At 41.4% G+C, this 24,828-nt stretch overlaps 1 protein-coding gene across 1 annotated transcript in view; it reads left to right on the forward strand.

The window, feature by feature from the left end:
• Nucleotides 1-899: 899 nt before the first annotated feature.
• mbtps1 (membrane-bound transcription factor peptidase, site 1) overlaps nucleotides 900-24,828 on the forward strand; it is a 30,360-nt gene continuing 6,431 nt past the window's right edge. Inside the window, exons 1-17 of the mRNA XM_080437630.1 lie at nucleotides 900-1,033; nucleotides 5,621-6,121; nucleotides 8,241-8,504; nucleotides 9,791-9,997; nucleotides 10,635-10,745; nucleotides 11,588-11,697; nucleotides 12,535-12,651; nucleotides 13,104-13,171; nucleotides 13,326-13,428; nucleotides 14,094-14,245; nucleotides 15,004-15,165; nucleotides 18,867-19,011; nucleotides 20,584-20,772; nucleotides 21,491-21,666; nucleotides 21,948-22,063; nucleotides 22,597-22,753; nucleotides 24,203-24,327. Of these exons, the coding sequence (XP_080293756.1) occupies nucleotides 5,911-6,121; nucleotides 8,241-8,504; nucleotides 9,791-9,997; nucleotides 10,635-10,745; nucleotides 11,588-11,697; nucleotides 12,535-12,651; nucleotides 13,104-13,171; nucleotides 13,326-13,428; nucleotides 14,094-14,245; nucleotides 15,004-15,165; nucleotides 18,867-19,011; nucleotides 20,584-20,772; nucleotides 21,491-21,666; nucleotides 21,948-22,063; nucleotides 22,597-22,753; nucleotides 24,203-24,327 (2,413 nt within the window). The 5' untranslated portion in view covers nucleotides 900-1,033; nucleotides 5,621-5,910. The remainder of the gene's footprint in view (nucleotides 1,034-5,620; nucleotides 6,122-8,240; nucleotides 8,505-9,790; nucleotides 9,998-10,634; nucleotides 10,746-11,587; nucleotides 11,698-12,534; nucleotides 12,652-13,103; nucleotides 13,172-13,325; nucleotides 13,429-14,093; nucleotides 14,246-15,003; nucleotides 15,166-18,866; nucleotides 19,012-20,583; nucleotides 20,773-21,490; nucleotides 21,667-21,947; nucleotides 22,064-22,596; nucleotides 22,754-24,202; nucleotides 24,328-24,828) is intronic.

Genomic DNA, 24,828 nt, shown 5'->3' on the forward strand with positions numbered 1-24,828 from the left:
ACTCCTACATGAATAAATGTTTTCAAAATAGGACACATATTAAAGAATGTCAGGTAGTCTAACAGTTATTAAAGTAAGCCATACAGTGTTGTATGTTGCCTCAAACAGGGCGCCAAATTGGCTCTATGATGTAGAGATATCACCATCCTGGCATTCTAAATAGATTGATTGATTGATTGATTGATGTACTTTTATTTAGTAAGACATGAGAACATCAGTACATGGAAGTACAAATTCACAATACAAGGTCTACTAAACTGGAAAACTCATTAAGCACTGAGCTTGTTTAAGATGAGAACCCCATGCACACAAATCATGATGACATATAAGAGACAGACAGATATACACACTACTATACAGAATGTCATACAATCAGTTTACAGGTTACTGGTATGAAGAGTGAAAAACATGTACAAAAGAAGAAAGAGAGAGGGGGGGGGGGGTAGGTTAGGTTAGGACATGGGGTAGGTTAGGACTTGGACAGGGGCCATTTTTGAATTGCAGCCTCCTGAAGGTGTATCTTTAGGGCATTCTACATTCTACAACCGTTAAAAAGACTGGCTCAATTGTATATAAATATTTAAACATTAGTAATAATATTAGTATTAATAGTTATAATATATAACACTAATTAATATATAATATAATTAATATAATATTATTATTTGACTCAATTCGTTCACGAACGACACACCTCTATTTCTAATTATTATTATGTAGAACATATTCACGATCCGTTATACGGTGCTTCTTTATTTATAACATGTATTATTGCTCAAAAAAACTGTTGCTACTCACGATCAGTTTACTCTTACTTTGAAGTCCACCGACCGGAAGTCAAGTGCAAGCGACTTGACAAGCGCTTATGATGATTATTATACTGACGCAACTGCTTCCCCCCCTTTGCTTTGCTAGCTTTTTGTTCGGGGCTTGTGTGTAACTGGTAACTAATGGAGTAGCCATTAATCCACTATAGACGGAAGATAAACGGTACAAACGGACATCAGTTTACCTTGATACGGTAGTCTACTGGGTGAGTATGACCGTCATAACAACACACAGGACACTATGTGAGCTAGTAGCGAGCTTAGCAACGCATGTGATATGAAGCTACAGCCAGGCACTGTGAAAAATTCCTTCTGCATCTGATGCACGTTCCCTTGTTTACAGACATCATTGAGCTGCTGCGGTGTGGTTCTCATACAATCGCTTCATGCGGAACGATTTACAGATGTTCCTTCACTAAAGAAACAATGGGTTACGTCAGATATTAATTGCCATATCGTTGATTGCTCAAGAAAAGACAAAGGCTCCCTGTTCCCAACATAATGTGGGTTGATGCTCTCTGTCTGTCCGTGCTATTATTGATAAAGCGTTCTTTGCTCTTGGCCATATTGCTGCTTAATGTTCAATAGTAGCTTTCTACACCAGTACAGTCTTTTCTTTTGCATTTTCATTTCAATAGCGTGCTTGCTAACTTTTAGTTATAGCTACTTAACTAGTTTGTGGTTCAAATCGGATGGTTTTAACTGGGTGTCATTGCATTGGAAATCAGACATTGCTGTGTTCCTCCTGGCCTCACCGATTGTAGAAGTGTGCCAAGCATGTATTTATTATAGGCATCGCTTGACATTATTGTTACTGTCATGGTCGTTTTGTTTGTTGTGCATTTTGAATGTGATATATTGATGATTTCCAGACCGTTATGAGAAAGACGACCCTTTGCATTCGTGGAAGTGTGAATTCTATCACAACTCCAGGATGTGTTATTGTCTTCAACCAGTCTTCTTTGTGCAGACATAAATGCGGTATGAATGCGTGATGGACATGACATGTTTATAACATTAAGTTACATACTGGTACGTACAACAACTGAGTAGTTTGTTTAGTCTTGTGGATCAACAAAGATATCGAATCTTTTTTTCTCAGGGACTGAAGTATCTTGGCAAATAGTTTCTAGTCGAAGGTCCAATGTCATGAGTCATGACTATTTTCAGGTTGGATGTTAAGCTATCTTTATACTTCATTTTATATTATATTGTTATCCTATTATACTTCTTTACTTGTGTTACTACTTTGTTCTGTACTTGTTCCCTACACTTACCTGTGTCTTTTATTTCATCTTTACTGCTGTGCTGAATTCCCCTCAGGATCAATAAATGTCTGTCTATATATTTAAAAAATAGAGATAAGAATCTAATATCTGGAATTTGGAATGAACTTGGAATGAACAGTTGATCTTAAGCACCACCTCCTCTCAGTTTGAAAAGTTAAGGCTCTTTCTTTGTTCTTTGTTCTGATTTTGGGGTCTCTCTAGTTGGAATTCTACTCTTGTAATCCATTATAGCTTAAAGGAGAATTTTGGACTAAAGTTTTCTTACCTTTTCTATGACGTTATGATATCTTAGGATGAATGGTACAGTAGAACATTTTCATAACTCCACCCCTGAGCCGCCACAGCTTAAAAGGTGCGCGGATAGGCCTTAGGTTAGATCACATATTTTAATAGCTTTTTTTTTTTTTTTTTTTTTGAGATCTGACATTCATAGTGACAGAACACTATGCAACCAAAAAAAAACAGAATTCTCGCTGGACGAGATTGAAATCTCGAGATTTCAATCTCGTCTAAAGAGATTTCTGTTTTTTCTTTTTTTTTTTTTTTTGGGGACAATGTTCTGTCACTATGAACGTCAGATCTCACCAAAAAATAAAATAAAAAAAGCTATTAAAATATGTGACCTATCCGCGCACCTTTTAAGCTGTGGCGGCTCAGGGGTGGAGTTATGAAATTTTCCTACTGTACCATTCATCCTAAGATATCATAACGTCATAGAAAAGGTAAGAAAACTTTAGTCCAAAATTCTCCTTTAAGCTACCCCCAAGGTTTGATGTAATTTTTGTGACTTAATGTAATGTTGACACAAGTGCAACTGCAGCCTGTCTTTTACAGCCCTGCCCTAACCAGTAGGACTATTTTTACAGCCCTGAATCTTAACCAGTAGTTGTTAGGTGTATTGTTTACAGTCAAAGATCCTGCTCCAAGCCGGGGCTAGTGATTCAAGCCCCCCACTGTAAAGCCAGCTAGGCTCCTATAATTATATTGTATAGAGTCATTGCCGCCGTAGTCCTATATCTACATTTTTTATATTTTTTGATATTGCGACCACACACACACAACACACAACACACACACAGGGTGGGACACAACGTTGTATGTATGTACAGTATGTAGTATGTAATCAAGTCCCGATTCTCCTTTCTGTGGAGTAGTAGTACATGAATGATCTTTTTTTTGCTTAGCATTTATTTGATAATGTATCTCTTTAGGTGGGAGAGATAGACATTTGAGGACATCACCATGTCGTTTGTAGTACATCAAAGAATGATCTTTGGTTTTTAGTTTTTTTTACTTGCCCTTTATTGGATATTAACACACACCTTTTGGAGGGAGAGATAGACTTTGAGAACAGTCAGAACATCACTGTATTCTCATCTAGAGGCCCGAAGTGATGACCCACCTGCACATGGCGCTCAACACTGACAAAATGCACACTGCTTTGCTGCTTAATAGCTGCACACTCCACTCTGGATTGGACATATTGCACACATGCTTTGTCCAGCCATACAACCCGGCTGTCATCATAATCACGCTGGATCCCGTAGCTAACCGACTCATGGGGACTATGCAAAGGCAAGGCACGTCCATGAAATGACACCATCAGACTCTCCAAGGGAAGGGAGTGACTCAATTTATGAAGGCTGCTGTAATGAAAAACAAAAAAAAACAATGTAATTCAATGTATGATGATACACGGCTATATTCCTCCACGGGAATGTGTCAACTGAAAATGCAAACAAATCCATATAGGGCAAGACATCAAAAATGCCTCATCCCTGGCCATCTGGTGTGAGGTACTGTAGGAGGCAGTAACAGTCACTGTGCAGGAAGGGAAGCTGTATGCGTTTAGCTTATATAACCTCGGGTGGGCACTCAATATGGAGTTGGTTCTCTGAAGTTTTCTGTCGAATTTGGGGAATTGTGAGTGTCTGTTCAGCTGTCAATGTGTCCTTGCTATGGGCTACGGGGGAAATGACCCCATACCAGCCCAGCTGTGCCTTTTGATGGAGCAAGGAAGGATGAGGACAGGTTTCATTCCGGCGTTATAGCCCACATGTGCATGGAAGTTCATTTTAGGACAGGAGATCCCAGGAGACACATTCACTTGAACCACTACAAGCTACACAACGCTACGCGTTGTGAGCTTGTAGATCTGCTATATTTGGCCTAGAGATTTGGTGTGTTGACGGGAAAAAAGCAGTCCAAGTACAGTTGTAACTCAAATCTGTTTGACTAAGAATAGAGGGTTTAAGTCGTTAAACTGACTGGTAAATTAACTAACATTTGGTAGTTTCTCTGATCTCACAAAGAAATAAGCTAATCGTCTTCAGTTTCCATGCATTTATTGCAGGATATGAAAATAAGAAAGTTTGTCATCTTGACTAACTTTCATCTGGCCAAATCCTAATCTACCTCAGTTTTGTTATGGCCAGGGGTTCTGTTTTTGCATTATTATTATTGCAAAAGAACGCCAAAACGATACATGGCACACCCCTAATGTAAAGTGTATATTACATACCAGGAAGACTTTTTTTTAAAGCTATCAATATGGCAAGCACACATTCATCATTCATTATCCCAAAAATAATAATGGGCACCAGGTAAAGTTGACAGACATTACCAAGTGCCACTGCAATTAGATGAGGTTACTGTGTTGTAACGGCTCTTAGCAAGCAATGATAATGTAAAGACTGGCTAAATGTTATCTTTAGAAATACAAATTATAAAATTACACCATACACAAAGTCTTGGAAAATGATTTAATACATTAATAAGGATGCACTTCCTAGTTGGATGAAAGTACTGTAATAACCATACAGTATCTTCTGCTTGAACCCCATGCCTGGTTCTCAGGGAGGGACAGACTTGCAGATCACGCTGAGATCATTTTGATGTAAAATGTTTCTTCATCAGTGTCAAATTAATCACATATAAAATCGTAAAATAAATGAGTATCAAACAACAATGTGCTCCAGTTTCTTTTTGCCATCCTGATGCACTCGAATTATGAATAGTCTCTGCTCTAGCTGTTTCTCGGGACAGTTTAACAGTTTGGTGCCGATACTGATATTAACGAGTAAAACAAAAACGAATATGGATATATTAGCTGATATTCTTTTGTCTGTCTGTCTGATTATCAATCTATCAGTGGTTAGTCTTTTTTCTCTTCTAGATACAGCTTGATTTGTTCGTTCATGCATCCAGGTAAAGTTGTACCTGGCCCTGACTATCCCATCTGGTTATACTGTCCCCTTAGGGCACCATCTAGGTCTTTATGAATGTAGGAAGGAGTGGCTAATGTACCATTCTTACACCATTTTGTGCCCACACCTTCCCTCATGGTGAAAACACTCTCTCAACACTGCATGAAAAAGTGTAGAGACGAAAGATAGGCCATTGTACTTTCCTATGTACAATGGCCAATTTGATTTCTAACCTACCAAATTGTGTGCTTGGCTTTTCATCGCTGTATTTGTAAATGTTGCTCTCTTTCACCTGCAGGAATAAAGACCAAAGGCACTGCAGAGGTATTCCAGGTTGACTGCATCGTCAACTCCACCACATTTCTCCTGGTTGCCTTCTCAAATGCAACATGGCGACTGTGTTTGTAGTCTGGCAGCATTACTGACCACTACCTTGGACTACAACCATGGAGAGGAAACGTAGAAAGAAATGAATCAAGCTGCTCAGGCCACAAGCCATGTGGACTCATTTTCCAAGCTCTGGCCCTGAACTGCTCCGAAACAACCTCTGATCTGTATCCTGACACTATTTGTTCATGAGTAACTGAGATGCAACACAGAATGTCTCTACTTCCTGTGTTGGTGTCCGTGCTGCTAGGACTGCTGGTTGGCTACCTACCTGCGGTAGGGATGGAATCAGGGGGAGGAGCTAAACCTTCCTCTAACCACACCCCTACCTCAGACCCCAGCCCCACCTCTAGCTCCAACTGCTCCAACCACCTACTCAAGCTGGAGTTTTCCACCAATGTGGTAGAACACGGTAAGATTATCTCCTTCCTGTTTGCTGTTTTCCATCCGAATTTGTACCTACCACGTCTAGTCAGATATCCTAATTGGTCAGCTGCCTTCCGAAAATGCAGATGGAGCCTGTGAAAATGTGTCAACTAGATGAGGTTCCGTTGAGCAAGGCACCCAGCATGCAGCTGCCCCCGAGCTACTGAGTGTCTCAATAGCACATAGTTCATAGAAGAACATGATTTTACTTGAAAAGGTTAAGAAAACATGTTGACCTTTTTAGAGAATGGTGTTGCTATAGGGGGCTAATGGATTTCTGTGCATACACAGGACAAGCAGTCTGAATGAAATGAAAAGTGGAAACGAGGCCTCAGGCAGATGTTGAACTTTGTAAGCCTCACGCAGGCCCATCTGACAAGCGGCACACCTCAGACACGCCTGCTGATATGAACAAAATAACACATGCTCCTTCATGACGCTTCATAGCAAAGCCACAGGCACAATAAAAGGTGTTTGAGAGAGAAGTATCGGAATGGAGGAGAAAGAGACGCAGAGAGACAGATGGATACAATGTGAAACAGAGCTCTTGAGATCCAGATGCAGGCTATTATGAAAGACATGCCCCCCAGTGGACGTTACCTGTTCACCTATCTTTGAACCGCAATCTCTGGTGTTCTTGCTCAGCCGTAACCAACACTCTGCTCTCCACTAATATCCTCACATAATGACCCCTCTAGGGCAGATTCTAGCGACAATGGATGTCTTAATGATACGAATGAAATACTAGCTCTCCCTGAGACACACCTCAGTGTCAGTAACATCAAATCATAATAGCAGCATTGTAGTTATGTTGAAGTGGGGATATAACTCAACCCATCCAACTGGTTTATGTAACCCAGGGGTTTACAAACATTTTCATGCTGTGACCCACCTGTGGATGTATTTTTGACCTAGGACCCACCGTATTTTAGAGTAAAATTAATAATTGATAAAATCTCTATTGTTCATGAATAAAGTTACTAATGATGAAATGAAACAGACAGGGCCTGTATTTAAAAGAAATGAATAATAGCTTGCCTTAACATTTTGTCAAGCATAAACGATACTCGCAACGTATGCATTCATTTAGTTTTCTCCAAAAATAAAATGTATGTTGGCCATCCTACGACCGGCCTGGCCCCTTGTTGTGACCCACTTATGGGCTGTGATCCACAGTTTGAACACCACTGATATAACCCACCATATTGCTCTTGTCGAGCTATCGATGGCGTTTGGTGTCCTACTGTATATGTATTGAATTGAGTGCAACAATATCTGACACTGCTTGAGCATGTATGTACAGTATGTAGATTTAGCAAAGTGGTTTCTTGTCGGAATTGTACACCGGTCCGCAACGCAGTAGCATTGTCAGTGTTGTGCTATTCTGCCATTCATATTGTCTTGCAACCTGCATTTTCAGTGGTATTCATACTTTTTTTGGGGGGGGGGAAACAGTTTGCTTTGCTTTATGTCTCAAAACTCATTTCTTGGTTCTAACCTGGGGCAACCTCCAGTAATGGAGCAATGTTCTCCAGACTGCTAATGTACTACTAGCTTACGCTTGTTGTTTCTTCAGGCCATCTTATGTTTCAGGGATTTGGAAAGGCCTTGGCAACTAAACAGTTTAAAACCTGATACCATTTTTCTTCCCAAGGATAATTTGGGGATGTTTTTTGAGAAACACTCGAGAGCGCACAGTAAAATCCTTAATGTTACTTTAACTGTTCATTTTACTCTTTGGCAATGAAAGGCCTAACACTGAGGGTTTTAGTGTGCCCTGCTGTGGAAGGCAATACTTGGAGCCTGTAGTTGTCCTATTATGTAGTCTCTCTCTCTCTCTCTGTTAATACATTGTGTCCCTAAACCTACAGTATTCAGCTGAACCTGACCTGGTGGTAATGGATAAAAACTCCTGTGGACATGTACTGTAGTCTAGCTGTAGCTAACAGCTGTTCCTCTGATAGGTTGGCGGATGTTTTGTCAGATGTTTACAAAGTATTTAGATCAGTTTTGTTGTTCACAGCCTGAAACCGTCTATTCTGTCTGTGTACATGGAAAGCTGGAAACACTGTTTCATGTGTTCTTTTGTCCCCTCTTGTTTCCAGAGTACATTGTAGGATTTACGGGGTATTTCTCGGCCAAAGCCCGGCGCCTTTACATCAGCAGCGCCCTGCGTAACACCGGCGATGGAGCCTTGGACTGGCGCATTGTTCCCCGGGAAAATCCTGCCTCAGACTTCCCCAGCGACTTTGAGCTGGTCCACATCCGCCAGGCATCGCCTAGCAACCTGTTGATCTTAGAGGACCACCCCTACATCAAGAGAGTGACGCCGCAACGGAAAGTGTTCCGAACACTCAAATACATCCCCTGTAAGTCAACAATAATATGTACCTGTTAGAATGATCTATAAAAGATACAGCAAGCCAATTGACTACAGAACGCAGAATGTACCTTTTTATTTCAGAAATTGAGTCTGTATTTCTGTTCTGTCTTGGCTATCTGTGTTGTTATTGCGGTTTGGTGGGGATCACATATCGTAGCTCTAGGTGGGGACCAGCCTGGGAGTGTTGATGTAGGTAGGGAGAAGTGTTTGTGTGTCTGTGGGTGCACAGAGAGAGAGAGAGAGAGGGAGAGAGAGAGAGAGAGAGAGAAAGGGAGAGTAATGGGAGGTTGACACTGGAGTCTGTGAGTGCCTGCCTTGGGAGTGTAGTTAGTGAGTTAATGGAGTGGGGGGATGGGGCGGTGGAGAAGGGTGGGTCAAGCCCACTGTACCTGCCATTGGATGAAAGGCTTTAGTGTGCCCCCACACAACCCCCAGCCCACCATATAACATTTGACTGAAGTCTTAACAATATGTAGTATGTGTATCACTAGTTGCACTTAACACAGTTATACTTTCCCAGAACTCGGGGAAAGACCTTGCAAAAGGTTCACACCAATGTCCACTACTGTTCAAATTACATTGTTTTTTTTTATATTTTATTTTTTTATCTGAGTGGATTTATTTGCTAGGTAAGTTATTCTGTCCATGAAGAATCAAAATTGTCAGATGAAAAGAAGCAGCTGGCGACTTCCAACAAGTAGTGGTTGGCCACTAAGTAGGGATTGGCAGTGACAGGGACAAATACACATGGAGGGAATTGGCATAATAAATAAATTGGGATGTACATTTCAGTTGAATTAAACTGAAGAGAACATTACATTTTCCCCGATCCTTGTGAAGGTGTGAAAGGCGTGATTAGCTAGTTGGTTGCTACTGCTAATTGCTAATTATCTTATAATGGTGTTGTTCTGTGTGGTTCTAGTGAGACTAGATTTACTTAAATGAGGCCAGGTGTAATGTGCCTCACTCACCTCATGATTTCAAGATGGAAAGGAGTGAAAGGGGATGAGAGGGATCGGCTAAATGAAGGTCCGGGGGAGTATGTTGATGTGGAGTAGTAAGTAGGATAAGGTAGTGCTACTGTACAGGCAATCGTTGTTACGTCAATGTAAGCACCTAGCAACATAGGCTGTTATTGATCTTCTTTTGAGGTGACATGCATAGACATACTAACAAACCCTGTTCTGAAAGGCTTGGCCTTCGACCATGCTGTAAACATCCTCTGCATCTTATTCTAACACAACTGTAAATGTGGCTGATGTTGTTATGTAGCACCTGAACCCACTGCACCCTGCAACGCCACTCGATGGAGGCAATCGTGGCAGTCATCCCGCCCCTTTCGCCGGACGAGCCTATCTCTTGCTTCGGGGTTCTGGCACGCCACGGGCCGCCACTCTAGCCGGCGTCTACTCCGGGCCATTCCCCGCCACGTTGCTCTGATCCTGCAGGCTGATGTCCTCTGGCAGATGGGACACACAGGTAAGACCCTGACGTTTAACAACTGCCATAAGCGGCTCAGGTCATATTATAGATATGAAAGTATGGGAATTTAAAACAGAACAGGCCCATGGAAATTCTGAGGAAGTTCAGTGTCTTGAAATGCGATCATTTGAGCGAGAAGAATACAGTATGTTTCCCAAATAATAATATTGGCAAGCCTTAAAATGCTTCAGAAACGATGGTTAGACTCTAAAGTGTTCTAAATGGACCCTTACAGGTCTGTAACTCTGAGTGTACAAATGTAGCCCATGATCTCAGACTATCATACGTCTCTCCATTGAAACCCACGTAAAGGCAGTACCTTAAGAGTGTTTGAGCTACTCTGTATAGTTAATGGTAGAGTAATAACTAGGATCCGCGACTGCCTTTTGAATGTAGCATGTGCAGTATATTCATGTAGTTATCAATTTTCTGACTGACTTGACTGAGGTAGTTGACTTGACAGCAGGTCAGCATCTTATTTTTAATCAACGGATGATATTGACTCATGGTTAAAGGCATCAATTTGACTATTAGACAGACTTTAATCTTTGTGTGTGTGTGTGTGTGTGTGTGTGTGTGTGTGTGTGTGTGTGTGTGTGTGTGTGTGTATACGTGTGCACGTGTGTACGTATAGGCTCTGGGGTCAAGGTGGCAGTGTTTGACACAGGCCTCAGTGAGAAGCACCCTCATTTTAAGAATGTCAAAGAAAGGACCAACTGGACCAATGAGAAGACACTGGATGATGGTGAGGAGGATGAGCTTGATTAGCCTGGTAAACCCTCCCTCCGGAAATCTCAATTCTATTTGATTCCTGGAGTGAGTCTGGCATGAACCGCCTCTCTGCAATATTGGCTGTATATGCCAAACGGTCGCGCCTATCAGCGTCGTCGCTCATTGTTCTGTGATTGACAGCTTACGTTGGCCAATCAGGTGGCGAGTTCGAGTGAGCCCAAAACACGAACGGCAGCCATCTTTTTCCTGTGCGGCCAATTCTCCGCTATTTTTTTACTTCAAAAAGCTCTCTAACTTCTATTTTGAGGCACGGAATTTACTTATAAGATATCGTTTGGATAGAATGTAGTTGTTTAACTTCATATATGTGGTCAATTAATCATGACAAAGCCTATTTAAAAAATAATAATTAGAGAACCGGTAGGGGCGGGCAGTGACACCATTGTACCCGAAAAAGGCAACCCATTTTGGGTATGGCTGTCTCAAAAGTCCCGTCGCGTCACATTAAGACTGGTGAACTGCTGATTGGCTGAAGGGGAAAAATTATCATTGGCTGAAGGGGTTGTCAGTCAACGGTATTACTCCCGCCCAACTCCAGCACAGCCAATATTGCAGACAGGCGGATCAGGCCAGACTCACTCCTGAAATGAAATGGAATTGAGATTTCCGGAGGGAGGGTTTACCAGGCTAGAGCTTGATGACAATGCCAATTTTCTATGAGCTGGCTGTGAAACCAGATAAAGATCACATGTAAAGAGCAGTTTGGTTGGACTGAAATTGTTTGTTTCAGCATGCATACTTGTATGCAAAATGATGACGATGACCCCTGTCCTGTGACTGTGTGTCTCTCTCCAGGCCTAGGTCACGGTACCTTTGTAGCAGGAGTGATAGCCAGTATGAGGGAGTGTCAGGGCTTTGCCCCGGACTCTGAACTCCACATCTTCAGAGTCTTCACCAACAACCAGGTACATAAACATTCTCATTCATACTTCGTTGTATACCAAAAACAGCTGCTATTTTCGGCATGTGTTGCCATCATACAGTATAAAGGCATAACACACCCGTTCCAACTACCTTAGAGTGCACTTGCTTGTTTAACGCTCTTCATGGCATAATCAAGCAAAAATAATACAATGGCTGCTGATTGGAAAAACATAATCCGGCAATGTTTAAATTAATCGTTTTTTGGCTGTTAATTTGAATAAACAGTGAATGTATCACTGTTTCTGATACAAGGTGGAAGTTGCAACAGTTTGCTAAGTTGCACATCATATTCTCTGGTCCAACAAACAATACAAAATTTACCAGAAATGTCTAACATACAGGTTTCGGTTGTATTTACAATCATTCTTATTACTATATAATAATTTTGAATCAGGCCTTACTAGTTGGCACTGAAATGCCAACTAGTATTGGCACATGAAGATATTGATACCTGTCAATATCTTCATGTCAATGTTTATGTTTATTCAGCTTTCAGCATGATCACAGGTTTAAAAAGACAGGAACCATTTAAAAACACTTAATTATTTTGCTGATTACAATATAAAACAGTTCAGAATAAATAAATTACAGTTGTCTATCTAAAAATCCCAGTCATTTAATAGTCTGCACATATGGTGATTCCTTGTATCTCTCAGTTCGGCTTCTTGGGATGTCCAGTGTGTTTGAGTTCATTGCTTGGTGACCAGAGCTTCAGGCTCTGAACATGCAGCCATCTTGCCAAACTCTGCCTCCAGTCACATGATGTTCTGAAGCAGCCATTGTGTGATTCTTTTTGTCTTTTTCCATTTCTCCATCAGGTTTCTTACACCTCATGGTTCCTGGACGCCTTCAACTATGCCATCTTGAAAAAGATAGATGTTCTCAACCTCAGCATCGGGGGCCCTGACTTCATGGACCACCCCTTTGTTGACAAGGTGATCACGCACTTCCTGGTTATAATGCTGTGTGAAGAAAAATTAGGAAAGGGTAGTGTAACATCTAACACCCCATCCTCACTGCCAGCGACGCAAGCTAGCGAGTGATGAAGTTATATGCCGTGTTGTTGCTTAATTCGTTTCCGCTCATTAGTTAATTTTATTGGTTCAGGCAATGTCGCTGTGCCATGGCACTACATATCAGGAAAGTTTGTCTTGCGATTTTGTTGTCAGATCGCTCGCTCGCTGGCAGACAGGATAGGGTGTAAAGGCTAATGATGGATATTTTGAGAACTAGAAGGGAAAACTGTGATATACATCTCTTATATCCCCTTAATTTCGCCTGTCTTTGCTTTCCTAATGTCTCAGGAAGGCAAACTTAATTGCCCTTTTCTCTTTTTTCTTTCTTTGTTTGATGTGGTGTTTGTTTACATTATGACTTTGATTGACAGGTATGGGAACTCACTGCCAACAAAGTGATCATGGTCTCAGCTATCGGCAACGATGGACCTCTGTACGGGTATGTTTATCACTTCACCCTCACGCTTATGGATTTCAGTAGCTATTGTTTCCTGTTCATTGTCACAATATATATTTAGATGTATTTAGATGTGTGACATATGTGCTCTTGTTTTTGTCTTTCTGTCTTTTTCACACAAACGTCATTGGCTCAGGACCCTGAACAACCCAGCAGATCAGATGGACGTGATCGGAGTAGGAGGGATCGACTTTGAGGACAACATCGCCAGATTTTCTTCTAGAGGCATGACAACCTGGGTATGCTAGACCAGGAACTGTCTCTCTCTCTCTCTCACTTTCTTGCGCTCTCTCTCGCACTCAGGTGTCGCCAAAGGGAAAATGCCATCGTTCAGAAGTCTTTGCACCACACAGCAACTTATCTATCTGCAGTAGACCAAATCACACAGCCACCCTGGGATCTGCACTCTGTTCCTTCAGTCATCCGCAGCGTAGTTCTGCCCCTTCGGTCGTATCCAGTCAGGCATTTCAACACTCTACACATACCAGCTCTTTTATCAGTCATAGACCCAGACTGACTCTACTTGGGGACCTCATTTAGCTGTAACTCCCTGAGTGCCCACCCCCAACTGTCTACTCAGCCAGTCAGCCCCTCCAGATCTTTTCTCTGTATTCTTAACCAGTTTTTCTGCCCACATATTCACAGTCAGTCAACCACAAAAGTAAAAACAGAGCTGTCCCACTTTCCTTGGCTTTTGGCCCATTATCCTTCTCACTTTCTCGCTCCATCTTTCAGTTTCTCCAGCCTTCCCTCTCCGTTTTACTCTCCATCTGTCACTCCTGGCTCTGTCCATTTGTGCCATAATCCATGTTTTCAAATGCTCAGCTTCTCATTGTCACTTTCTCTCTTCATCGACATCGTCATTTTGCCGTCTGTTTCTCTCTCTCTCTCTATCTCTACGCAGGAGCTGCCAGGCGGCTATGGCAGGGTGAAGCCTGACATTGTGACCTACGGGTCAGGGGTCAGGGGGTCGGGGATGAAGGAGGGCTGTCGCTCCCTGTCTGGCACCAGTGTGGCATCACCTGTAGTGGCCGGGGCGGTCACCCTGCTGGCCAGGTCAGTATCATAACCCTGCAAGTGTCCATATCAGGAATTTAAAGATCTAGATTGTATTCTTTTGTATATTATTTGTATTTTTTTTTTTTTTTAATTCAGTTTGGTTTTACAGGACAATGTCTTATATTTGTGTTGGCAGCATGTTCCAGTGTGTAAGCTGCCCTCACTCAAGAAGATAAAAGGCATCCCTATTTTGGGCATGTCATTATAGGCAACGTGTCGCGATGCAACACACTGTGAGCTTGTAGATCGGATATTTTAGCTAATCGTGGTACAACAAATTATATAGGGCTTAAGTGGTTAAGTAATTTTCTTAAGAGGAGATGAGCCCTATTTTAGTTTCTGAAAATGTTAAAATGCATGACAAAAGTAGCAGGCCCTTAAAAATATTTCTCAGGCACTCGTTATCTCTTTAGCCTCGAGTGAAAACTCTGTTGTGGTTTCGCATTCCCGGCACGGATGTGTGACTGGACAGATAGCAGATATGGTTGTTGTTAAACACCATACCACCCTTCCTGTCTACTAAGACACACTCCCTTCTCCCTGGGGAACAGCACATTTAAAAGGGAAATTACACTGATATACGTGTAATGTCATGAACATTGGATACTCCACCAGCCCGCTTTCTCTCCTACACACACACACACACACACACACACACACACACACACACACACACACACACACACACACACACACACACACACACACACACACACACACACACACTAATACAATCCTCCTTCTCAAACCTCCAGCACTGTGCTGAACCGAGACTTGGTGAATCCAGCATCTATGAAGCAGGCTCTGATCGCGTCGGCCCGCAGGCTGCCTGGTGTCAACATGTTTGAACAGGGCCACGGTAAACTAGACCTGATCAGAGCTTACCAGATCCTCAACAGCTACCGACCCCAAGCCAGGTAGGCCTGTAGACACACACAAGAGTCTTTTACGCCATGGGAATACACACAGACAGAGATATTGATTGATTGATTGAAATTTTTATTAGGCAAAAGAATGTAAAACAACACAGTTACATTTATAATGCTTTTGTCTAAAAGGTCCGGCCAAAAAAGTCCTTGCGGACTTGTTTCCGTTGGGGTCCTTGAGTTAATTTCATAGACATATATAGTAGCAACCAAACAGTTCAAAAATCAACATGAAAATACAGATAATACAGAAAAAGTACCACTATGTACAAAAAAAGCATTTAAAAATATATGTACAAAAAGAAAGGGGGGGGGAAGCATGGAAAAATAAAAAATTATATACAAAAAAAGCATGAGGAAATACAAAATATGTACAAAAAGAGGAGGGGGGGGGGTCGTCTGTCTACAGGGAAACTGGTACTAGCTCCTCTTTCGGCCTCCAGAAAGATGGGTTTTTAGGGCAGTTTTGAATGAGCCCAGCGAACTGCATTTTTTGAGGGATGGGGTTAGACTATTCCATTCCTTGGTGGCTGTGCTATAGAAGGAGAATTTGCCCATGTTTGTTTTATGGGTGGGTGGTACCAGATTGTTGTTTACGCTCCCTCTAGTTTCGTGGCTGTGGGTGTCACTAACTTTTTCGAGGTATTTATACAGATATGCGGGTATAGGGGGCATATCGGGCAAATCTGCATTTACAATTTTGAAGACCAGACCCATTTTTAGTTGTTTAACCCTGTCTTCCACCCTGAGCCAGCCTAGGCTGGCAAAGTGAATGGGAGAGAGGTGGGTCATGGGCCCCAGTCCGAGAAGTAGTCGGATCAGTTTGTTTTGGGAGGTTTGAAGCTTAGTCTGCAGTGACACTGAGGTGTTGGAGTACCAAGAGGAGCTAGCATAGTCAAAAAGGGGCTGAATCAGGGCCCCTGAGAGGGTCCTGAGGGCCTGAGGGTTGACAAAAGAGGAAACTCTGCCCATAAATCTGGTTCTCTGGTTTACTCCTTTGACCACCTTTGTTGCCATGCTTTCACCTGACAGGTATTTGTCCAGAATACATCCCAAATAGGTAATCTCTTCTTTGCTAGTGATGATTGTGTCATCGACTTTGACCTTGAAGTCATTTACCTTCATTTTACTGAGGGAATGTTTGGTCCCAAATAGGATGGATTCAGTTTTCCCAAGGTGTAGAGACAGTTTGTTATCGGTAAGCCAGGTACGGATTTTTGAGAGTTCAGAGCTGAGAGCTTCCTCAACTTGCAACTTGTCCTCACCCGAGATCAGGAGTGCCGAGTCATCAGCGAACAGGAACAGTTTGCAGTTACAGGCAGCATTCATGTCGTTAATGTATAGAAGGAACAGTAACGGCCCTAGAATGCTGCCTTGAGGAACCCCGCAGCTCACCGGGAGGGATGAGGACATGGTTCCGTTGATGTCAACCACTTGTTCTCTACCCTCCAAGTAAGATCTCATCCAATTTAGTGATGTGCAATCAAAACCAATCGCCCTCAGCTTATCAAGTAGAATTGCGTGGTTTACAGTGTCAAACGCCTTTTGGAGGTCCAGCATGACCATGCCACAGTATTTGCCCGAGTCTACCTCACGTTTGATGTAGTCGGTCAAATATAGTAGGCATGTGTCAGTGGAGTGGGATGTTCTGAAGCCTGATTGGAATTCAAACAACAGTTTACGCTCGCTGAGGTAGCTGTTGATTTGTTCTTGGATTGATCGCTCTATAACCTTTGAGATGGAACAAAGGATGGAAACAGGCCTATAGTTGCCAGGATCTAGTTTGCTTCCTTTTTTAAATAGAGGGATTACTCTTGCCAACTTGAATTCTTGTGGGACGTGACACTGACTGATGGATAAGTTTGTAATGTGGGCTACTATGGGAGCAATGGAGACCGCTGCGTCTCTGAGGAATCTGGTGGGGATGTTGTCAAGGCCGGTGGCCTTGTTTGGCTGTAGGGCGAGGAGTTTGTTTTGCACATCAACAGTCAATACAGGTTTGAAAAAGAAGGAATCTTTTTTAGCCCCTAGTTTCTCATAGTGAGCTTGAATGTGGTCGGGGCCATACAGACCTGAATGCTGAGGGAGTTTGCTTACCAACTGGGTTGCAACTGTGGTGAAGAAACTGTTAAAACAGTCCGCTACCAATTGCTTGTCGGTAGTGAGCGAGCCACTTGAAATAATGCAAATGTTTGTAGATTTAGTCTGAATCTTTCCGTTGCAGCCTAATTGTTTTAGTGCCTCCCACAGTTTTTGTGGGTGGCTTTTGTTTGCCTCTATGTTCTCATTTAAGAAATTCTTTTTGGCATTTCTGATCAATTTAGTAACTACATTTCGTAGATTTCTGCACTTTTCAAGTAGCTGCTCACTTTTGTTTTTCCTGAGCTCGGAGTAGCTTTTGTTCCTGAGTTTGATGGCATTCAAAATGTCACCCTTCATCCAAGGTTCTGTGCTAGCTTTGACCCTCACCACCTTTGTGGGTGCGATGTTATCAAGTACACACAAAAAAGCTTTTTTGAAACAGGACCAGGACTCCTCCACAGAGGTGCAATTTAGGACATGGGACCAGTCCATTTTTCCAAGAGCTGTTGTTAGAAGATCACTTGAGTAGTGTTTCATAGACCTGCAGCTGATTGTCCTGTGACAATAAGCTCCAGGTCCGTGAATCTTCCGTGTGCAGAAAATGATATTGTGATCACTTAAGCTACACTCAATCACTCCACTCTTGGAAATTCTGGATTGGTCCGTTGTCAACACTAGGTCTATGATTGATTGAGAAGCAATGCCTACCCTTGTAAAATGCTTTATCAGCTGGGTAAAGCTGTGCAGGTCACAGAACTTTCTGAGGGACTTAAAGGTAGCTGAGTCTTTCTTCAGAACACAGGTGTTAAAGTCACCAATTAAAACCGTCTCAGAGTTTCCTAAACCCGCCACATGATCCTCAATCAAGTCATAAAAAGCATTTTGATCTGGGGGTCTGTAGATGGCGCCAATTATCAGTGGTTTTGCATGTGGGTATAAAATTTTGACCCAGACCGATTCAGTGGGGTTGTTATCCATATCTGGGATCACATCGTAAATAATGTCTGATCTCACATAGATGCAAACCCCACCCCCAGAGAGATTTCTGTCTTTTCTGATGACATTGTAGCCCTTTATTTCAATCTCAAAGTCTTTGATGGAATTATCCAACTTAGTTTCTGAGAATGAAATAATGTCTACCCTGCCACTTCCAAACATGGATCTCAGTTCAGACATTTTTTCAGGGTTTTTAAGACTGTTAACATTCAAGTGAACAATGTGAGTACCTCTAGTAGAAAAAAGGCCATCCATGTCTTCATTGGAGATACAGGCATGAACGTGTCATAGCAGGGTGTGCATGTATCAGAATGGGCTTGGACTCATTTAGATGCACACAGGTATTAACGTGTAAATGTCACACACTAAAAAGTATAAATACAGGCAAACACATGAAGCTGCACCTTATAATTCCTTTTATGTCTTTAACATTTAACATAGAATCTTATCCTAATTGCACCTCACTCCATAATTTGGACATAAAGGCCCATATTGTAATAACCTATGTATGTCTTTGAACTCCCACCATATGTGTGGTCGCAATGTTATATGAACACACACATTGTACACACAGACTACTTTCACTATCATCGTGTGTTTTTCTGTCTGTTTAGCCTGTCTCCTAGCTACATCGACCTGACAGAGTGTCCATACATGTGGCCTTACTGCTCTCAGCCCATCTACTATGGAGGAATGCCCACCATCGTCAACGTGACCATTCTAAATGGCATGGGCGTCACCGGAAGGATTCTCGACAAGGTGCAGTCTCTCACACACACACACACACACACACACACACACACACACACACACACACACACACACACACACACACACAGTGTCTATGTTGTGCACAAACACTGACATAATTTCATTCAGGTTACAACTCTGGCAGAAATGTCTGAGAATGGACTCAACTGGGAAGATCTCGAAAGAACCGCCAATAATGGAATGATGTGGAAGACATTTTGTCAATGGCTTATGCTCCCTAGAGGAGCAAAGGGCTTAAGTCTAGTAAAGCACAACTCTGGTGTTGTACTTCACCAAAGGATTTCTGACTTTCGATCTGTTGTTCACAAAATCTTTAAAAGTTGACTGTGGAATATCAGGATCTTTTACAATAAAGTAAAAAACACTTAAATACAAATCAGAATTATTAATATTTTTATTGCCATGTATGTTTTGCAGGTATGAGGAATATGCCTCGTTTGTTGCATTCCACTGAATAACAGTATAGAAACATCAATTATTTACAACTATTGACTCGAAATATAAAGATAAGCAAAGATATAAAGGAGAAACGGTGTGCACCAACACACCGTGGTGGTACCATCCCGATGTTCCACCTAAATAATTAGAATCGTGTTTAACTGTAGGGAATTGACCAGTTGTTGAATGACATTTACATTCACTAGAGAGTTTGATTCTTGTCACGATTTTACATGTCATATGGATACATTTGTGGAGGTAACCAAACCAATGGCATCTAAATGATAATGTCTCCAACAGTGTTAATTGTGACTGGGCAAATGTGTATTTAGTTTTAGTCATAGTCTTTTGAATAACATTTCATTTCGTTTTTGTCACGTTTTAGTCATCTCAGATGTTTTAGTCTAGTTTTAGTTGACTAAATATCATGAGACTTTAGTTGACTAAAACTACAGTTGATTTAGTCGACAAAAATGTATTTTGGCGGACCGTGATGGCGTAGTAATGCCTGATTTATACTTAGCTGCATGCCGAAAACATCTCACAAATGCAAGCTACAACTTGTAGCTGGTAGATCGGCTATTTTTGGAGCACAAACACCTGCACGCAACCAAGCATTAAACGACTTGTCTTAGTTCTACTCTTCTCCACTCGAGATCTCCCCAGTTGAGTCCATTGGAGAATGTTTTAGTCTAGTTTTAGTTGACTAAATATCATGAGACTTTAGTTGACTAAAACTACAGTTGATTTAGTCGACAAAAATGTATTTTGGCGGGCCGTGATGGCGTAGTAATGCCTGATTTATACTTAGCTGCATGCCGAAAACATCTCACAAATGTAAGCTACAACTTGTAGCTTGTAGATCGGCTATTTTTGGAGCACAAACACCTGAACGCAACCAAGCATTAAACGACTTGTCTTAGTTCTACTCTTCTCCACTAGTCCCTCCCTAACATTTTAGTCTAGTTTTTAATTGTCAGTATATGTTGTCATAGTCTTTGTCATCATAGCTTAGTTTTTTTATTTCGTTTTCGTCTTTGAAAAAAGGTAGTCGACTAACATTTTTCGTCATAGTTTTAGTAGACGAAATTAACACTGGTCTCCACTCTCCATCCTGTGCAGCCTATCTGGCAGCCCTACCTGCCACAGAACGGTGACCACATCGACGTGGCGGTCTCCTATTCGCCGGTGCTGTGGCCTTGGGCGGGCTACCTGGCCATCTCCATCTCGGTGGCGAAGAAAGCGGCATCATGGGAAGGCATCGCTCAGGGTCATGTGATGGTCACCGTGGCATCACCTGCAGAGAATGACGTGAGTAGCTTCAAATTTGTACATAAGCAATATTAACTCATTCACTGCCAGAACTTTTTTATTTTTGCGTTTGACAAACTGCCAGAGATTTTTCATTGAAAAAAAAAGTACTCAGGAGCCAAGATACAAAATGTTTAAGTTTTAAGTTAACAATGAAGTGGATGGGAGTCTAGATCTTCAAAAAATCATATCTCCTTGGTCTTTGGGTTAAAAAAGAAATAAATAAATAAGAAAAAAAAAATAAGAAAAAAAAAAGATTTTTTATTTATTTATTTTTATTAAAAGTCGTTTTAGTCGTTCTTGGCAGTCAGGGCTTAAAGGACAAAAGTCGTTTTAGTCGTTCTAGGCAGGGAATTAGTTAATATGATAAAACGTAATCGATCACCTTTGTCGTTACTATTCATAATGATCCTGTGCTGTGTATTGTAGGTCTAAATTGTGCTACCAACCCTATCAAAAAGTAGTGGGAAATATCTATTATTTTTATTACCGTATGGAAAGACATTTCTTCTGTGTTTTTTTGTTTTGTTTTTGTTATCTAGACCATTCGGTCTAGATAAGTTACTCTCTGAGTTTTTATCTTGTTTTTATCTTGTACAATAAAAACTTTGATTATTGCATTTCTTTGCACAGAACAGTGGCAACAACGTAGCACCCGTAAGTGACAGTGTGTCAACCAGAAAACTAAAATAAATACTTTCCTGTTCCTCTTGTGCAGTCTGAGGTTGGGGGTGGGGAAATGACCTCCACAGTCAAGCTGCCAATCAAGGTGAAGATCGTACCGACTCCGCCACGCAGCAAGAGGGTGCTGTGGGACCAGTACCACAATCTCCGCTACCCGCCTGGCTACTTCCCCCGGGATAACCTCCGTATGAAGAATGACCCGCTAGATTGGTGAGTGGTGGTACAGTGTCACTGTGTTTTATGTGCCTCTCCTCTTTTATTTTTATTTAAAGCAGTTTTGTGGCTGTTTTTCCAAGATCCTGTTTGGGGGTGAGATGGGGGGTGATAAGGTAAAAAGAAAAAACGGAATCAGTTAAGTTGTGTCTGCTGCTCTCTCGATGTCTCTCCTCTGTCTTTTTTGCCACGTTGATTCTTCCTAATAGTGTTGTTTTTTCTATGGAAATGCTAAATAGTTTGAGTGAAAAACACTGTATCGTTCTCTGTATTTCCAGGAATGGAGACCACATCCACACCAACTTCAGAGATATGTACCAGCACCTTAGAAGTATGGGATACTTCATTGAGGTGCTGGGAGCACCCATCACCTGCTTTGATGCCAGCCAGTATGGTGAGAGCACTTAGGCAAAACTATTGATGTCAGTTGTGGGGTGACCATAGCTAACTGGGTAGAGAGGCAACCTGTGAATCAAAATGGTTTGACCCCCGGCTCGCCCATTTTAGGTGTCGAAGTGTCCCTGAGCAAGACACTTTGCCCCTAACAGCTTCCCTATGGCCCATGAACGCATCATAGCCATCTGAGCAACCATCAGCTGGGGGAAGTTATAAATGCAATTTCCCTTTCCCTATCTGCTGCACCGGTAGATGCAGTAATAAGCCCAAATTATTCAATGTCATGCAGCTCAGCGCACACCAAAAATAGCTGATCTACAAGCCGATCTACTTGTAGATAGGCTATTTGTGGCACACAGCGTGTTGTACGACAGAGTAGAAATTTAGCAATAGAAGTGCTGAAGGCTAAACCATTCAACGTACTAATCATTACACGCCACTGATCACCTCTTGCTCATTAAGTCTAGCCATCTTATGAGCGTCAAGACATCAAACTAAATGTCTGCACTCTGTGTCTCTCCCACCTCACAGGCACATTACTGATGGTGGACAGCGAGGAGGAGTACTTCCCAGAGGAGATCACCAAACTGAGGAGAGACATCGACAACGGCCTGTCGCTCATTATCTTCAGCGACTGGTACAACACCTCCGTCATGAGGAAGGTCAAGTTCTACGACGAGAACACCAGGTATAAGCTCCACCGCGTGTGCGAACACACGTTATAAATAATAGATGTTATAAATAATCATCTTTCACTATCTTGAGTCCAGAAAAGGGATGCTAGTGTTCAAGTGGTTAAGGTGTGTCAACTGTTCTCCTGTACAGTATGGGATTATATTAAAGGAGTAGTTCACCCAAAAAATGACTTATTTTCTATCCATTACACACCCCATGAAGCCTTGAATTCATGGAGATGTTTTGGTTTTTGTCGCATTCCTAAGCCAATAATTGGATGACCGGCGGTCTCTCCGGTAGGAGACACAAAGGATACTCTTTGAGTCTCCTACCGGAGACATAAGCATCTTTCCGCCGTTAATCAAATTATTGGCTTAGGAATAGAAAATATATCAGTAAATTCAAGGCTTCATAGGGTGTGTAATGGATAGAAAATAAGTAATTTTTGGGTGAACTACTTCTTTAATGTCTCCTTGGTATAATATAGATGAAGGACATTGTGGGGTTTCATGTTCACAGCTTAATTTCTCATGCAGCAGAAAGAATTCATTACGACCCCTCGTTGGCTCCATTAATATCCCATTTCAACTGTCACAGTACATCAGCAGGTCCTTAGAAACTGTTAAATACAGTTAAATATAGCCTTTGGGTCCTTCAAAATAGTTTATATTTTTCATTTAACCACTTAACCCCTATATACTTCACTGTACGTCAAATAGCAGAAATAGCCAATCTACATCTCACAATGTGTCGCGTTTCAACGCATTGTTTTTAGATATGTTATTTTCGCAGAATGTTCGCCTATTTTAGCCAAATGTTTGCCTATTTTAGTGAATGTTTGTCTATGATACCATGGCTTGAATAAGGATGCTAGGGTTCATTTGGTTAAAACAAATGGATCTTACTATTCTTTTGAGTTATATATTCAGCATACATTAAAAACAACGTCAGTTCAGACGCTTTAAGACAAACTCACTGTACCAGTATTAAGTTAGGCCTGTCAATATTAGCTCTGAATTATATCTATCGTATGGCTTTATCTTTCTTTCCACTCCACATCTTTAACATGGAGACACCACTAGTGAGTTATTTTGAACACACTGGCCCTGATGGATGTTTTTCCCGTTATACTGTATAATGGTTGTAATAAATCTGAATTCTTGATGTGATCTCTATGCAGTGGTTTTTATTATTTATTTGTATTATTAGTAATTATCTTGCCTTCAGGCTGTGGTGGATGCTGTGTTGGCTCTGCCATGGGAATTATTTAGTTGATGCATACTGCTGTCGGCAGTGGTAGATAATTAAACTCTAGTGCTGCGTAAATGTTCCTCAAGCATAATATATGGTTTGTTGATTACAATGTCATCCAAGTGATTTGCTTGTGTTATCTGCGGGCAGGAACAGGTGCTTTGTAGATTATATTGTGTGTAAAAATGACATTTCTTCACTTGATTTGTAGGCAGTGGTGGATGCCGGACACAGGGGGCGCTAATGTACCAGCACTGAACGACCTGATCTCAGTGTGGGGAATGGCCTTCAGTGATGGCCTGTACGAGGGAGACTTCACCATGGCTGATCATGACAGTAAGACGCAACTTTTTGTCTTTAATCTGTCACTCTGACATACACCCACCAGACAAACACAGCCCTTGTCTTTCTCTCAGCACACTGCAACAGTCGTGGAGGAAGTACTCTTGATTTTTTTGCTTAAAAAGTACAAAGTAACAATACCACAATATAGAAATGCTCTGTTACAAATAAAATAAGTAAAATACCTGTATTCAAGATTTTACTTAAGTAAAAATACAAAAGTACTGGAATGAAAAAAACTTAAAATACCAAAAGTAAAAGTACTCAGAATTTCACAAGTTTCTTATAGTTTTCAAAATGTGTTAATATTTATATTTACATTTATATTTGATAATAGCTGATCTCCAAGCTCATGTGAGCTTGTAGATCATTTATTTTTAAATATGAAATAGTATGTACGTGTTACAAAGTAGCTATTAGCTTAAGCTTTCAAATAATTGTGGTGGAGTAAAAAGTACAGTATAAAGAAAAATTGACATACTCAAGAAAGGAAAA

The sequence above is a fragment of the Gymnoscopelus braueri genome (assembly GCF_963280865.1).
Source record: "Gymnoscopelus braueri genome assembly, chromosome: 9".
NCBI classification, from domain to species: Eukaryota; Metazoa; Chordata; class Actinopteri; order Myctophiformes; family Myctophidae; genus Gymnoscopelus; species Gymnoscopelus braueri.